General features: G+C 44.2%; 1 protein-coding gene across 1 annotated transcript in view; it reads left to right on the top strand.

Annotated features, from left to right (window-relative positions):
- DSCAM (DS cell adhesion molecule) overlaps positions 1-14,706 on the top strand; it is a gene marked incomplete at its 5' end in the record, with an annotated part of 730,460 nt that overhangs the window by 621,401 nt on the left and 94,353 nt on the right. Inside the window, 4 exons of the mRNA XM_012810262.1 lie at positions 2,574-2,727; positions 8,694-8,811; positions 10,201-10,364; positions 12,538-12,636. Of these exons, the coding sequence (XP_012665716.1) occupies positions 2,574-2,727; positions 8,694-8,811; positions 10,201-10,364; positions 12,538-12,636 (535 nt within the window). The remainder of the gene's footprint in view (positions 1-2,573; positions 2,728-8,693; positions 8,812-10,200; positions 10,365-12,537; positions 12,637-14,706) is intronic.

Raw genomic sequence — 14,706 nt, 5'->3', positions numbered from 1 at the left:
GTGGTATCATTTTCTTTCCGCCTGAAGAAATTCCCTTAACATTACCCTAGTGTGGATCTGCTGGTGATTAATTTTGTTCAGCTTTTTAAATATATGAAAAATCATTTCTTGCACTTTCATTTTGCAGTATGTTTGTTGAGTACAGTATTCTAGGTTGATTTCCTTCCACTGTCTTCTTATTTGAATTGGTTTTGAAATAAAAAGCAGTGCCATCCTTCCCTGTGTTCTCCCCACATAACTGTATTTTCTCCAACTGCTTTTAAGATTTTTTATCACTAGTTTTTTTTTCTTTTTTTTATTAAATGATAGCTGTATACATTAATGCAAACATGGGGTACAGTGTAGTGTTTTCATAATTTCATCAAGCTGGTTCACATAGATTTCATGTCATTTGCTTAGTCATTGTGTCAAAACATTTACATTCTAGTTCTAGAAAAGTTCACTTGTACCCTTGTTAGACAGAAATATAGGTGATCTTTCCGGTCACCCTCCCCCCACCCAGCCACCCTTCTCCCCTCCCCTTCCCTACCCCCTCCCCATATTCTTGGGCTAGAATTAAGTTGTTTCTTTTATTTGAGAGGTATATATTAGTTTCATAGAAGGGCTGTGTACATTGGATACTTTTTCTTCCATTCCTGTGATACTTTGCTAAGAAGAACATTTTCCAGTTCCATTCATGTAAACATGAAGGAGGTAAAGTCTTCGTTTTTCTTTAGGGCTGCATAGTATTCCATGGTGTACATATACCACAGTTTATTGATCCAGTCTATCACTAGTTTTGAGCAATTTGATTATGAGATATGGTAGTGTTGCTTTATTATTATTCTTGTGGCCAATGTTCATTGAGATTCTTAGCTATATGGGTTTATATTTGTGTCATATTTGGAATTTTTCAGCCCGTATTTCTTTAAATATTTTTTCTGTTCTCTCCTTCTTTTCCTTTAGTGACCCCTAAGATGTATCTTATGCTGCGTGATATATTTCCATAGCTCATTAATGCCCTTGTAATTTTTAATCTCTTTTCTTTCTGTGTTTCATCTATTAATGTGTACTCAAATTCATACATCTTCTTTCTTACAATATTTATTCTTAGGTGAGTCGATTTTTATTGATTAAATTATTTCTTCTTTAAAAGTCATAGTTTTCAGGGTTTGTTTTTTGCATTCCTGAAATTTTTATAACAACTTTATTGAGATACAATTCATATACCATAAAATGCATGCTTTTAAATTATACCACTCATCAACTTGTGATGAGTGGTATATGCCTCCCTTACCACTATCTAATTTAGAACATCATCATCTTCTGAAAAGAAACTTCATACCCATTAGCAGCTGCTGGCAATTTTCTCCTTCCCCAATTTATGTTGCTGTAAATTTTCCTATTCTGGATATTTCAAACAAAAGGAATCATAAATTTGTGGTCTCTTCTCATTGGCTCCTTTTCCTTGACATGATGTTTTCAAGATTTATAGAATTTATAGCATTTATTAGTATTTCATTCTTTTCTATTATTAAACAGCACTCCATTACATGGATACATTTTGTTCATTCATTTCGTCAGCCGAAAGATATTTGAGTTGTTCATATTCGGAAATTTTTTATTATATGTCAAATATTGTAAGCTTTACCTTTTGGAGAACTAGATATGTTAATTCCTATAAATATTCTTGCCTTATATTCTGGGAGGCAGTTGTGTTGCTTGATAATAATTGAATCTTCTAAATCTTGCTGCTAAGAATCATCAGGTAGATCTAGAGTGGTGTTCACTTCAGGGTGAATTGTTTGCTGCCTGAAAGGTGCTCAACCCAGTGACCCAATCTTGATGTTTTCCAATCTAGCTGGTGGGAATGAGCCCTTTTAGCCTAATGTGAGTGTTGGGCATTGTGACCTCCAATTATTTCAGGTGGTTTTTCCCTAGCTCTGGGTAGTTTCCTCACGTGCGTGCACAGATCTGCTCAGCTGAATACCCATGTGGAACCCTCCCTCCTCATATCTCCAGAGTTCTCCCCGTGGAGAAGACCCGTCTCCATGAACTGCAACTTCCTTCTAGTCCCTCAGTCTTTTCAACTCAGGAAGACTGCTGTGATCCTCCTGGGTTCCCTTCCCTGTGCCATGCCTGAAAACTCTTTCAAAAAGGCAACAACCCAGCAGTTTTAGGGCTTACCTCATCTGTTCCCATCTTTCAGAGATCACTATCATTCGTTACCTGATGCACAATGCCTTTGAACCCTTGTTTCATGTATTTTGTGTGTTCTCAGTTGTTTCAGGTAGAAAGAAAAATCTAGCTCTAGTTACGCCATCTCAGCCAAAACCAGAAGTGCCCTGGTCTATAATTGAAAGAGTTGAGTTACTTATAGGCAGCCATCAAAGCTGCTGCAGGGAAAATTGCAAACTTTTGGTCACCTAAACTTCCTCCTTATATTTCATATTGCAAAGCCAGCCTCCCAGAGGGAGGTGAGTCGTGACTTTTGTTTGCGATGGTAGGAGATATGTTGATAACAATTCCTTTAGAAAATGCTTTTGTGCCATAGGCTTCTTTGAATGTGGGAACATTTATGTCTCCTTTCACAGGTGATCAGCGAATTTGAAGCCTCCCCTGACTCATTTTCCTACAGAATTCCTAACCTGAGTCGGAATCGTCAGTACAGCGTCTGGGTGGTGGCCGTGACTTCAGCTGGAAGAGGCAACAGCAGTGAAATCATCACGGTAGAGCCCTTAGCTAAAGGTGAGCTACAGCAGAAAGGACCTCATTTCCCATCATAATTGGACTATTTTTAAGTCTCTGTTCTTTCTCAGATAAAAGTTACACTGCCCTAAAAATTAAGTAAACCAGAACATCACATTTCATTTCAAAGAGTTGGGTTGCTGCTAGCAGACCCTGAGCTTTTCCACGATCAGGAAAAAAAGGAACTCCTCTGGAGGAGAACAGAACTAAGGAAAGTGGCTTCACAAGTAGAGTGGCTTTGGGAAAATCAGGAAAAGGAGTTTTCACCCACCCCTTGGAATAGGAGAAAATTACTACTTAATATTTTCCAAAGGAAGTTCTACTTTCATTAGAATCAGGCATCACACTTCTTACAGAGAAATCTATGTCTATAGTCTATGGAATTTGGAACCTTGCAAAAATAATTCAGAATTCATCTGTGATAGAGTTCTATAAACACGGTCTCTGAGTGGAAGTGGAAAGTTGGAGTCAAGCAATGAATAAAAAGTCCTCGAATTGATGTACTATCATCACGTTTAGAGATCAGGCTGGTCTTTAAGATGCACTTACAGGCATAGAGTATTCTTACCATTCCTCTGGTAGGTGCTGCCGTCCAGTGTACTCCCCCCCACCCCCATTAGCACTCACCAGTGAGTCACTTTTCTTACAGCACACTTCCCGGTGGGCAGGAGATGCCCCTTGATTTGGGAGTCTGGAATATTGGCAATTTATTACTAATATAGCCTCTGAGAGCCCGAAGGAGAAAAATACACATTCTAAAATTCCAGTTTTTACCTCCAAGAATTCTTGATAACATGCAAGTTAGTGTGATGCTAAGAAACAGGCAGGATGGAATCGTGAGGGAGGAGCAAGTGGTGTGAACGCAGGTACAGATGGAAAACGGGGCCAGGCAAGGGACCGCTCTGCTGGAGCTGTCGTCTGTTGTACTCTGTTCATGATATCCCGCCACTGCCGACGTTGAGAAAACAGTGATTATCAAAGAAAATTCTGAACATAAAAACTGCGCTGGGGGATGAAAAGGAACTTTAATGAAAGATGTAGGATTAGCAATAACATTCTCTCTTCCTTCCCTTCGTGTCCTCCAAGCTCCCTGTCCAGACACAGCCAGAAGTGGCCAGGCTGGTGCAGGAGCATGTGACACACTCAGAGGGAACAACCGAAACGGGCTGCTTCCATGGGAGCAGGTCTTGTCTGGGGAGACCACCCATCCTTCAGTCGCGTGATAAGTCCCTCTGGGGCCTGCTGTACGTTAAGCACTGTGCTACCAGGGGATTTAGTCGAGTGAGCTTGCTGTTGAAACAAATATCCCCTGATTCTCAGGGCTTCACATAATAACTGCCCAATGCACGTATTTTTGGTCAGGTGTCTCTCCTGGGTAGTCCATTCCACACAGTAATTCAGGGATCCAGGCCTCCTCTACCTTGTGGTTACAGCCCTGCGTTCCCTCATTCCCCGCACAAAGAGGGCGTGGAGGGTTTCAGGGGAGGTTTTCATGGGCCATACAGAGCAGTCCACCATTATTTTTATCCACATTCCATTGTGTAAAATGAGGGTTTGGACCCTCCCCGTTTAAAACAGGGCTGGGATGTAAAGTCAGGTGGAATGTCCAAAAGGGAAAGGAAGCAGGTTTGGTGAGCAAGGAGGTCCCTTCCCGGATGATCTAACTGAGAGTTCTCTACTTGCCCTCGGGGAGCTTGCAGTTTGGTGGGGAGACAGTCAGTCAACAAGGCGTAACCAAGGCAGCCCACAAAGATAAGTAAATGCAGTGATGCAGAGAGGGGGGAAGGAAGCAAATCTAGAAGGCTCCAGCTCAGAAAAGAGCTCGGCATGTGGAGTGCGGACGGGAGGCCTGGCGGGCCTGGGGAGAAAAGAGCTCGGCATGTGGAGTACGGATGCAAGGCCTGGCGGGCCTGGGGAGAAAAGAGCTCGGCATGTGGAGTGCGGACGCAAGGCCTGGCGGGCCCGGGGAGGAAGGCAGGGCCTGGTCACGCAGAGCCTTCAAGACTATGATTTCAGATTTTACCATAAGGGAAATAAGGAGATACAATAAGGTTTTGAGCCAAAGAGGCACGTAATCTTATTTGTGTGTATGTGCAATGAACTTTATTTTTTAGAACAGTTTTAGGTTTACGGAAAAATTGTGGATAGCACAGCCAGGTGCCACCTAGTTTCTGGGATCCTGACACATTGGATTAAATGGCACATTTGTTACGGTTAAAGCAAGCATGCTGTTTAAGACACTCTGGTCTCTCTCTCCTGAACGGGCTACAGAGGGAGGAGGGCAGGGAAGCAGGGGACCAGTGGAAGGCTGAGTAGTCACCCCGTGACCCTGGGGCTGGCAGAGACACAGAGAGGGTTGAAGGAAGTGGACAGCCCAGGCTATGCTGTGGGCACAAGACTACGGGGACTCACTGGCAGACACAAAGGCAGGTAGAGAGGGAGAGGGCAGGAATGAACCTGGATTCCGGAACCCAGGGCTGTACGGGAAGGTGTCATTACTTATATTACTTGTGTCAGACAGTGGACAAAGTGGATTTTGAAGCAGGCAAGAGGGGATGTGGGCATTTGACGTGTTTCCCAGGTGACTGAGGGCCATTGGCTTAGGCATCTGTGGACAGGGCATGTGCTGGCATTCCAGAGACACCTGCCAGGAGGCAAACTGCAGAGTGGTCAGTGGCTGGACCTCCTGGACAGCTGGGACATGGACAAGATGGTCTGAGAGATGAGGGCAGTGGGACATGAAGGCCCAGGGTCAGCTCCCAGGGAGCAGGCAGAGGAAATGGGCTGAACCTGAGTCAGGGGAAAGGGTGGGGCCTGCTGCTGGGACCCCAGAGCAGATACTTCCAAGTGGAGGGAGCATCTGCGGGCACGGGAGCTGCAGCTGAGAAAGCCCAGCAGAGCAAGGCGAGGAGAAAGTTCCTGGGGTTTGGCCACAGGAGGACCTTGGGGACCCTCCCGTGGATGGCTGGGGTGGGTGCAGAGGGGCTTGTGGGAGTGAGCCTGGGCTGAGTGAGCCTGGCTGGGCGAGCCTGTGATGGCAGCGAGGAGGCCGGCAGACCCTCAGGGCACAGGGGAAGCACAGTGCCAGTAAAAAGGGGACAAGAGAAGCTAGAGGGAGGCAGCCTGTCATCTGAGAAAAGGTCATGGCTTTGTCGCTTTAAAGACAAACATGTTTGTGAGGTAAGGGGAAGACTCCAGGGGAGAGGGAGAAAGTGAGAGAAGGAGACAAGGAGCACAGGACTGGGGTTTGGAGGAGGAAACGCAAGCTGGGCTAGGGGACTCCACAGCAGGAAATGCAGAGCCTCCCCAACCCAGTGGTGTCCTCCGTTTCTCTTAAGCATTAGGTGATCTGGGGATGGTGGGGGAGGGCCAGGAGTGTGAGAGGGGAGGGACAGCAGGGGATCCACATCCCAGGCTCAGCAGGGAGAGCTGTGCATGCAGCTGGGGCTGGTGGTTGGAAGTGCACAGTGGTCCCCAGATGCCCTGTCGCTCCTCCAGAAACACACTCAGCTTCTCACGTGCCAGGGAGCTTCACCCAAGGGCAGGGTAGATTCAGGCTGGCTTTCTGGAAAGGGGCTGAAGTACAGAACACCTCAGCAGGGAGCAAAGACTCAGCCTGGCAGCCCCTGCCCAGAAGCCCCGGACCGCCAGCCTAGAGGAGGTGGGCGTTACTGGGCAGAGCACCACCGGGCGGAGCAGGCAGTCATGGCTGCTGGGAGATGGAGAGAGAACCAGGCGGTGGAGTCTCTGTTGCCATGTAGCAGGGTCCAAACTGCAAACTTAGGTTGTAAAAGGGGACCCTACTTCCATGGAGGGTCCAAGGATTCCCAGAGAGCGTAGCCACATGACTGAGGACAGGCCTAGAATCTGAGGCAAGTCCGGGCTGCAGGTGGACTAGACATGTCGCAAGATCAACTCCCTGAGCCTTCCAGAGACGTGCTGAATCAACAAGGCCAGTGTGGGAATCTTGCCTTTTAACAGAGATTCCAGATGATTCTCCTGCCTGCTCAGCTTGAGAACCATGAGTCTGGCGTGTTGCTTTGCTCAGTCACAGAATTTCCACTAGACCCTTTTACAATTCAGCTTCCTCAAATGGGTGTCTAGTTTTGGACACAGGCTATGTTGGGCTTGAAGATGAAGAAGCTCTAGCCTGTACTGTGGATGTTGCTGATGGGAAATTATTCCTAAGTCTTGGAATTAGTTGAAGGGGTTATACCCAGCATCTTAAAAAACTACAATGGAATAAAATAGAGTAGAACCAAATAGACCACATGAGAAATAAGCTGGAAACAGTCGCATGCACCATGTAAAGTATTCACTCAGATAATTTTGTTTTCACTCGTACAAACATCCCAAAATATGTGTGGCCTCTGAGTTTTGCTGTAAAACGTATTTCTTTAAGCTACCCTTAAAGTGGATAGCTGTTATAACACTTGAATGCCCCTAACTTTAACTGAAGTCCCTTAATCACCCCTACTTCACTGCTAAGGACCTCAGAAACGTGACCAAGAAAATACTAAAAGCTGCCAATGCTGGACACCTGTAGCTGTCTGACTGGGGTCTTTAGTTATCCTGATGTGAAATCAGAAAAGGTGGTGACTGTAAGGTGGACCCTCCCCAGACTACTCCACCTCAGCCGGGGGAGTCGCTTCAAATACAGGCTTTATTGCACTATTTACTGCACAAAAGATAAAACCCACCTTGGAGCCCTCTGGCCCTTCCTCTTCCTCTCCACTCTGGACCCCAGCGCTGGGATCAACACACGGAGGAACTGGTCTTGCCTATCTTAGTGACCAAAGTCAGCACTGAGGGGGCTCGGTAATGACTTGGTTCTGGGCATCTCACCTCTCCAGGGAACCTCATGGGGCTTTCCGGGGGAGCCTTCTCCAACCTCCCTTTGCTAATGCAAGCCTTCAAGGCCAAAATGGCGCAGGGCTCCCAGTGCTGGTCCCATTTTTAATGGGTCCAAGATCAGATCAAAGGCCACTTCACTGCAGTGCCCTGTGTCTGTGCATCTCTCCTGGCTGAGGTCACAGAGGGACTGCGTCTTTCCTCTTGTGTCCCCAACCCCCATGATGCTGTCTGAAGTTTGTCAGCTAAAATGAAGGAGGGGTGCAGCTTATAGCTCCTGTTCACACCCCAGAAAGTGATATCCTGATATATGTCAAAGATCAGGCTGTCTTCCTCTGGCTTGTATTTGGTGTTCCTGCTGGCGTTTGTGACTCACTCAAGGTAGTGCCAGGAACCTGTCGCTGCAGCCGAGCTGGTCTTCCAGGAGGGTCCTCATTGAGCAGGTCTGCCCTGGGCTCTCTCCTCTCCACCTCTGGGACTTCCTGCCACACTGGGCTGTACCAGTGCCAGACACCCCGGCAGGTGCTCCTGTTTGGGCGTCTGAATCACTGTCCCAAGCAAAATGTTTGTTTTTTAAGAGAGGCCACTCTGAAAACATTCATGTCCCTTATTGTGTGTGCTGAAGATCAAGTCGATATAATAAAATCGGGAAAGTGCCAGGAAACTGACAAATGGAAGGAGTTTCAGTTTTCCTTCCTGTCTTTGGGTATTTCTGTTTTCTATTGTCTCCTGCGCTCTCCGATATTAAAAGTACATGTTAATGTGCAGTTTTGGTGTTGAGATAAACTGCTTCATAAAGTGCTGTGAGAAATAATTGGGCTCATAGAAAACACAGCTTGGAGCTACTTGGCTTATGAAGCTGCAAATATTTAATTTGAACTCCTCATGTTTAGCCAATAAAAGAAAAAAAAAATGCTATGGTGGGGATTTTCCACTAGTTGTATGTTCTTAGAATGAAAATCGCTCACAGTCCTGATACCAGAGTAAATCATGGCTATAGAGGTAATTGGCTTCTCTTGCTGTTTGGGGTGTTGCTCTATTTGGGAAGGTCACCTTGGCCTCTATGTAGACCAGTCTGGGAAGTAACTGGGCTTCTGCTCCATGCGGTCCTTCAGCTCCAGCACGAATCCTGACATTCAGTGGGACGGTGACCACTCCATGGATGAAGGACATTGTCTTGCCTTGTAAAGCCGTTGGAGACCCTTCACCTGCAGTGAAATGGATGAAAGACAGGTAACCAGTAACCCACTGTAGGCCTCCAGTGAGACTCTAAGAGATCGTATCTGACCACTTGTGTTGGGTCTTCTCATTTTGTATTTATATTAGTGAAAGCTCAAGGAAAACTCCCGATTTTTTTTGTGGTGAAGCTAGGGGAGGAACCTCATCTTTAGCACTGAAGGGTCAGATCTACTGAATCAGTCCTCTACATAAATTCAGAAACTTTGAATTCATAAGAGGGTGCGTGCAAGGAAAATAGTCTAACCAACTCATTAATCATTGTGAACGTCTGTTGCCCCTTATCAGGGAATTATATAACTGAGATGAATGTACCTGAGATTGTGGTGAGACTTAACACCTATCTTTTCTCCTTCACTGGTAATGAGCCACCTAACCCCGACTCAAATACTCAGAGAAATAACCTTAAGAAATAGAAGACATTAGGACTTTGCTAATGTCAAATCTGGTTCTTCATGCTCCATAGTAATTATTAAAATAATAGGCACCCACATGTAAGGGAACAAGTGGCTGAGTTGTATTCTGTCCACGTAACTTTTTAAAGTGCTTCATCTCTATTCAGAGGAAGAAATTAGGATACAAATAAAGGATTGAAAATTCATTTATGAGCGTAGAGATGTGGTATAATGGATTCAGAAGCATGCCTACTTTCAAACAAAAGCACTTAAAAGACATACACTATGAAATCATGGGCTCAGTCCCATTTTCTTATTGCATTTAAAGTTAATCCAAAGGAAATACGTAAGCTCCCAAGGTCAAGTTGACTCACAAGGTCAAGTTGGCGCTCTGCCTCGTGTGAGAATGACCTCAGATGACTGGACAGTCTGCTTCCATGGCCATGGTTATGATGCCTGGGGAATTCCTTCTACACCGGGGCCAATTCATCACTTTCTCAAGATAACACCTTTCATTCTTTATGACAAAATCAAGAACTGTGACTTTAGGTGAATCTGTAAGAGATCCCAAGACTGAATTTCCCATAAATGATTTGGTCAAACTGGCATTGCTGCCCACAGAAGGAATCCCCAGAATTGCCCCAAAGCAGAAGTCGCCAGGCCAACAGGGTGGAGGCCAGAGAGACCCACCTGCCAGGCACTGGCACGTGTAACTCAGGAACCTATGCACTCAGCCAGAATCCAGGCCCTTGTCACAGACCTAACCCTCAGCATAGTGGGTTTTTTTTTTTTTACAATGACAACACTCTGATACTCGGCTATTGCTGTTTTCCTCATCTAATGCTTAACCATCATCTAATTCTTTCACAATTCAAGAAATCCTAAGCTTCCAAACATGTTGTTTGCTGCAGAGTCTTTATGCTTTTCCCCAACCTCAGCTAATTTGCATTGTAATTTCTTTAATCTGTGCATTTTTCTTCCTGTGAGGCAGTAACGGGACACCCAGCCTGGTGACGATTGATGGGCGGCGGAGCGTCTTCAGCAACGGGAGCTTCATCATCCGCACGGTGAAGGCCGAGGACTCGGGCTACTACAGCTGCATCGCCAATAACAACTGGGGCTCCGACGAAATCATTTTAAACTTACAAGTACAAGGTACAGAATTGGAGGACTCTTTTTAATGTCTTTTACAGGTGTGCTGTATACGCAGAGTAAAATTGAATAGATTTAAAAACCAGCCCTTATAAACAGCTAAATCCTATTTTCATGTTAACAAAAAAATTATTTTGGAAAATGTAACTAAACAAACCAAAAATCACTCCCAATCCAAGAGATACTATTGGGATGCAATACATTTCTGCATGTAAAGGGCCTCATCTCGGTTTTTTTTTATTGTGCATCTCTAAAAACCCTTCTTAAGTTCTCCTAATTGCACTATTTACCTATGTGTAAGTATAACCCAGAACACACAAACAAAAAAATGCACCTAAATTATGATCTTTTATGTCTCCTAATTAACTCAGTTTTCATATTCGATTTATATAAAAAACAACACTAACTGAAATTTTAAGTAAACCGCTATAATAGTTAGTTGTGTATTTCATATAAGGTATTTGATTTTTTTTCTTGATATCATACACCAATGTACACAGCAACTTCAAAACATTATCGTAATAAAATTGTGTCTAAAATCCTAAACAGCTGCTGAGCGAGTTGAGATTCGGGTGGACAATGATATCTCATTGGCAGAAAAGTCAAAGTATATACGTCTCGGGATCTAGGTGTTGTCATGTTAATACATTACAGCAAACAAAAATGAAATCAGTGCTGTCCTCAGCAGGATAGAAGGGGAGAAGGAGAAATATATATATATTTTTTAATATCCACAAAATTGATCTTGAATTTCAAGTTAATTGAAGTCAGGAAAATTCCAGGGCATTTTGAAAGAGAGTCACCATGTGACGACTTTAAAGAGATGGGTCAATTTTTCAGGCCTTTGGGTCAATATATCAGACTTCCCTCAGAGGAAAAGAGAACGGCATTTTATCAGAAGCTGTCTGTATAATTTGGATAACCTGATTCTGAATTTTAGCGTTTCTTTTCTCAGAACCCATCAAAAATTATACTGAGGCTCATTATTTAAAAATATGTAGTACAGAGGGTGTCAAAAAATATATATACACATTTTAAGAAAGGAAAAAACTGCATTAAAATTATAATACTCAAGTTACATTTGACTTTTTCAATTACAAGAGGTACAAGATACAACATGCAATATAACAAACATTATTGGGATATAAAGAGTATGATTATTTTATTTTTTTTATTAAATCATAGCTGTATACATTAATACTGTCATGGGGTACAGTGTGCTGTTTCTATATACAATTACTGGTTAAAATAGCCTTCATGTTATTTTCTTAGTTATTGTGTTAAGACATTTATGTTCTACATTTAGAAAGAGTCACATGTACCCTTATAGGATGGACCATAGGCGTGATCCCACCAATCACCTTCCCTCCACCCATCCTCTCCCCTCCCCTCCCTCTCCCCTTTCCCCATATTCTTGGGCTACAATTGGGTTATAGCTTTCCTATGAACTCTATAAATTGGTTTCATAGTAGGGCTGAGTACATTGGATATTTTTTCTTCCATTCTTGAGATACTTTGCTGAGAAGAATATGTTCCAGCTCCATCCAAGTGTGATGATTTTAATACAGTGTTTTCCTTTCTTAAAATGTGTGTACATTTTTGGCACCTCTGTGTGTTCTGCAAACCTGGCGGGAGTGTTGAGTTCATGAGCGGCAGCTCCGCACACACTTGTGACGGTCAGAGCTTCATCTTGGGAAGGCGGCTAAGACAGTGGACACTTCTGCAATTCTTTGTCACACTAGCTGCTTCTTCCCCTTCCCCTTTCCCTTCCCTGAGACAAACAGAACAGCTAAGTGACACCTTTTATCTTTTTCACTTGAATTTCATGGCTGAAATTCAGAGTAAAATAATGCATGTACCCTGAGCAAGTTTAAGGAGGATTTCAATTAGTGGTGAATAACTCAGAAATTCAAGGGATTCTGACAGAAATAAGTTAGAGATGAATCCAAGTAGAAAGGTGGCTGAATTTCCTGTAAATAATAGATTCACTCTGTTCTGTCTCTAGCCTGGGATATCAACTCAACAGACACTTTGACAGAAGAGAATTGCATATTTTGGCAACCTAAAACATTTATTTAATAAATGTCTGTGAAAAAAATATTTGGTAAATGACTGTTAAATAAGAGTAAAGATGTGAAAAACTAATTCTTGTTTTCCAAAACTGTTTCCTATCTAGTGCCCCCAGATCAGCCTCGACTCACAGTATCCAAAACCACATCTTCCTCCATCACCCTCTCCTGGCTCCCTGGAGACAATGGGGGCAGTTCTATCAGAGGTAATAAGATACAGGTTCTGCACAACAGTTGAATAACTGTACTGTCCAGAGGCCACAAGTGACTCTTGTCCATCAAATAACTGGTATGTGTTAGTTTATTCTCAAAAAAAAAATACATCATATAATTAATTTCTCCATTACCTAAGCAAGAAACCATATATCTATTTTTAGGGTGTTTGTTGAAACTCAAGTCATTCATCCAAAGAATCTCATTCACAAATTATCCTGGTACATCCTGTCTCAGTGGAATATTAACAAATGCAAAAAGGAAAAAAGACATTTGGTAATCTCGTGCCTGAAATTCTGAATACTTTCTTCTCCATTCTGTCAACACTGTGTCATTCATTGAAGTAACCACCCTAACTGTTCTAAAGGAGATAAGCTACTGTTTAGATGGGAAATGATCTGTTTGCACGAAGCCTCTGCAATTACTGAATGGTAGATAACTATAAATGACATTTATACCAAACAAATGATGATCATTTGAGCAGAAGTGGAGCTGGCAGACCCCATTCTGGGAAATTTGTAGACCAGGGAAAGGGAGTTGATCCAGAGGAAGGGGCAGAAGACACACAGGTAGGAGGGGATGCGTCACAAAAGGGGCCCCAAGCTGGTGAAGGAAAATGTGGGGCCCAGACTTTGGAAGGCAGAGAACATCCTTTCTTCTGAGAGGAAGAGGAAGGATGAATAGTCAGATGGAAATGCAGGGCCACTGGAGGGAGAAGGTGGTGGTGTGATGGAGCCAGCTTTATCCAGCTCCTGAGACCAAGCTGCCCCATCTTTTCCCTGCTTTGCACCCAATGACCATAGCCACGCTGGGAATAGTCACATGCATCAGAAATCATGCTACAAGTAAGGGTTCAGTTTTTATTCTTCCCTCTAAGAGCAAGCTATTAAAAATTTATTGTCATTCCACTGGGTGAAGGGAGTATTTTTCTTTTTTTATAGGGAAGGAAGAGGTGAGGCTATTTTTTTTTTTTTAAATAGTTGGATGATTCTGGATGAGAATGTGTTTGTGGGTTTGAGAAGCGTGGGATGGGTTTGTAACAGCTGCCTGGAGAAATGCACAGGGCGTCATTAATAGAAGAACAAAGTCATTGCCAAACAGCAGTGAGGACCCAGCTGCAGATAAGTAGCAAAAATTGTAGTGGTCGCACTCACCACAATTTAATGACTTTCCTAAATGATGCAGGACAGCTGGGGAGAAAAGTGGACCACGGGTTATAAAGCTGGTGACTGGCAAGAGCAGTCTGGCTACAAGCTCAAAAAGTGAGGGGAATGAGGCTCCTGTTACAATGGTCTAGGCTGGTCAGAGAACCTCCTCATAGGGAAAAATGGGGGGCCCAGGGAAGGTTCAGGGGACTCTAGGCTCAGATGAAATGAGGTTTAGACTCTGCAAGCATTGGTGTGTTGTGGAGGGAGATAGAACAAGAAGAATGTCAGAGTATCCAAGACAAAGGTAACCAACACATCCCTCAATAGAATAAGGGCCAAAGCCATCGGCATTGAGATGTGCAGTAGGTCTGGTGTGCCCACGTGGAGGTCAGCTGTGACAGGGCATCTCAGCACACACAGGTATAACTTTCCAGGTGTTAAAGGAGCTCTGACAAGCTCAGATAGAACTCAAAGGGGAGGAAGGGAGGTTCAGGAAAAAGGAAGGATCCCACAGCTACACAGGGCCAGGAAGGGAGGGGGAGACAAAAGGAGTAAGGAAGACCCTGACCATGGAAGGGCCTGAGATGAGGGATCTCCATGCAGGGAGGTAAGGAAGACCCTGACCCTGGAGGGGTCTGAGATGAGGGATCTCCATGCAGGGCGGTAAGGAAGTCCCTGACCATGGAGGAGGCTGAGATGAGGGATCTCCAGGCAGGGAGGTAAGAAAGACCCTGACCATGGAGGAGGCTGAGATGAGGGATCTCCAGGTAGGAGGGTAAGGAAGACCCTGACCATGGAGGGGTCCTAGATGAGGGATCTCCATGCAGGGAGGGTAAGGAAGACCCTGACCATGGAGGAGCCTGAGATGAGGGATCTCCAGGCAGGAGGGTAAGGAAGACCCTGACCATGGAGGAG

The sequence above is a fragment of the Otolemur garnettii genome, unplaced genomic scaffold (assembly GCF_000181295.1).
Source record: "Otolemur garnettii isolate 467f Iridium unplaced genomic scaffold, OtoGar3 scaffold00128, whole genome shotgun sequence".
Classification (NCBI taxonomy): domain Eukaryota; kingdom Metazoa; phylum Chordata; class Mammalia; order Primates; family Galagidae; genus Otolemur; species Otolemur garnettii.
Note: the sequence above shows the minus strand (reverse complement) of the source record. Positions and strands in the feature narration are given on the sequence as shown.